The sequence below is a fragment of the Plasmopara halstedii genome, assembly GCF_900000015.1.
Source record: "Plasmopara halstedii genome assembly, contig: Scaffold_3060, whole genome shotgun sequence".
NCBI classification, from domain to species: Eukaryota; Oomycota; class Peronosporomycetes; order Peronosporales; family Peronosporaceae; genus Plasmopara; species Plasmopara halstedii.
The window spans coordinates 1,271,205-1,272,887 of record NW_020189964.1 but is presented as its reverse complement, the minus strand read 5'-3'; the positions used below and the strand labels follow the sequence as shown (position 1 = coordinate 1,272,887).

The following is a 1,683-nucleotide window of genomic DNA, read 5'->3' as shown; positions in this document are numbered from 1 at the left end:
GCTCTCAGCACTCACATCGAATGCAAAGGAAGACAGTATAGCCCCTGTGAGGGACACCTTGACCAACTTGCACCAGCGTTTGGGACATCTGGCCTATGACACGATCGAAAGAATCGCCAAGAACCCAGATTCAGGCATAGAAATAACGAATGATACACGGAAAGTCTGTGTAGCTTGCCACGAAGGCAAGCAGACAAGAAACAAGTAACCCAGGAATGATACAGGATCCAATGAACCTATCGATCGCATTGGAGGTGTAACAGTAAGTGATATTAAGGGCCCTATCACACCAAGGGACAGATTAAGCAATAGATACTTGATCAACTTCGTCGACCATAAGACGAATTATTGTCGAGTATTCCTGGCTAAAACTAAGGATCAAGCAGCGAAGCAGTTTGAGCATTTCTTAGTGTATTTCGAGAAGCGATTTAATTGCAAGGATAGCGTGCTGCGTACTGATGGGGGTGGCGAGTATGCCAACGTAGATTGGTTCTGCAACAGGTCTGGAATAGAGAGACAAATGTCGGAACCTTACAATCAAGCGTCGAACGGCAAGGCCGAATGAATGCACAGAACAATCATGGGTATGGCGAGAAGCATGCTGTTTGCCAGAAACTTACCACTACAATTCTGGGGCGACGCCGTGAAATACGCGTGCGTCATCCTGAACAGAAGCTTATCCAGATTGAATGCTGGAAGGACGTCACCAATTGAGGCTTTGACTGACAGCACAGCAAGCGTGAGAGACATAGCTGTGTTCGGATCGCTATGCCGAGTGTTTAAAAAGGTAAATAAAGATAGGTACGACATAAATCTTTAAAGACCCAGGGAAAGCAAGATCCGCTCTAAAGAAGCGTCTAGGGTCAGGTACCATCCTGGGAATTCTAGAAGAAATCAAAGGATACATAGTTTACCTACATGACTCGAAGAAGGTGATTTTCACCACTCACTTGAAGTTTAAAGAGACGTTCACGGAGGCCTAAAATGCAGAGCTGCAAGCGAGAGCACAGAATGTGCTTCAAAACCAGGACGATGGAGGAGCAATGGATGACCAGCACCCAGCAGGAGACAAGAAAATCGAAGTGACAAAGAGGTCCAAGTCGAACAAGGCTTTGAACAAGAAGAACAATAAGAGATCTGCTAAGAAAATGATTACAAGACAAACTTCAAAGCAAAAGAGCAATGAGGAGACTGCCAATCTAGTGATCAACGTTCCTAGAGCCTACAATCAAGCAATGAAGACCAAGGATAAAAACCTATGGACTGTTGCGATTAAGTCCGAACCTGACTCATTAGAACAGAACGGCACGTGGAAACCAGTGATGAAGACAGAAGACATGAAAACACTGAATACCAAATGGGTATTTAAGACCACGAACAACGCACAAGGTGGAAAAGAAAGACACAAAGCAAGAATGACTGCATGCGGAAATGAACAAGGCTTTGGTGAGATTTCATGCTTACATATGCGGATGTAATGGAGATGATCACTGCCAAAGTGATATTGGCAATGGCGCAACACTGGAAGGTACCAGCTAGACACGAAAAAATATGCCTAATGCTTACGTTAGAGCATCCGCTGAAGAGGAAATCCCCATTTATTTTAAGATCTCACAAGGGATGGAGATACGGGATCAATTATTGAAGGAGTTGGGTGTGAAATCTGTAAATGAAATCGTATTG

The 1,683-nt window shown here is 44.3% G+C and overlaps 1 protein-coding gene across 1 annotated transcript; it reads left to right on the top strand.

Annotated features, from left to right (window-relative positions):
* Window positions 1–1,043: 1,043 nt before the first annotated feature.
* Window positions 1,044–1,478, top strand: PHALS_06779 (retrotransposon ty1-copia subclass; the record flags this gene model as incomplete). Its single annotated transcript, XM_024720129.1, has 1 exon — window positions 1,044–1,478. One exon carries the CDS (start codon window positions 1,044–1,046, stop codon window positions 1,476–1,478), a length of 435 nt encoding a protein of 144 aa, XP_024585358.1.
* Window positions 1,479–1,683: the final 205 nt, after the last annotated feature.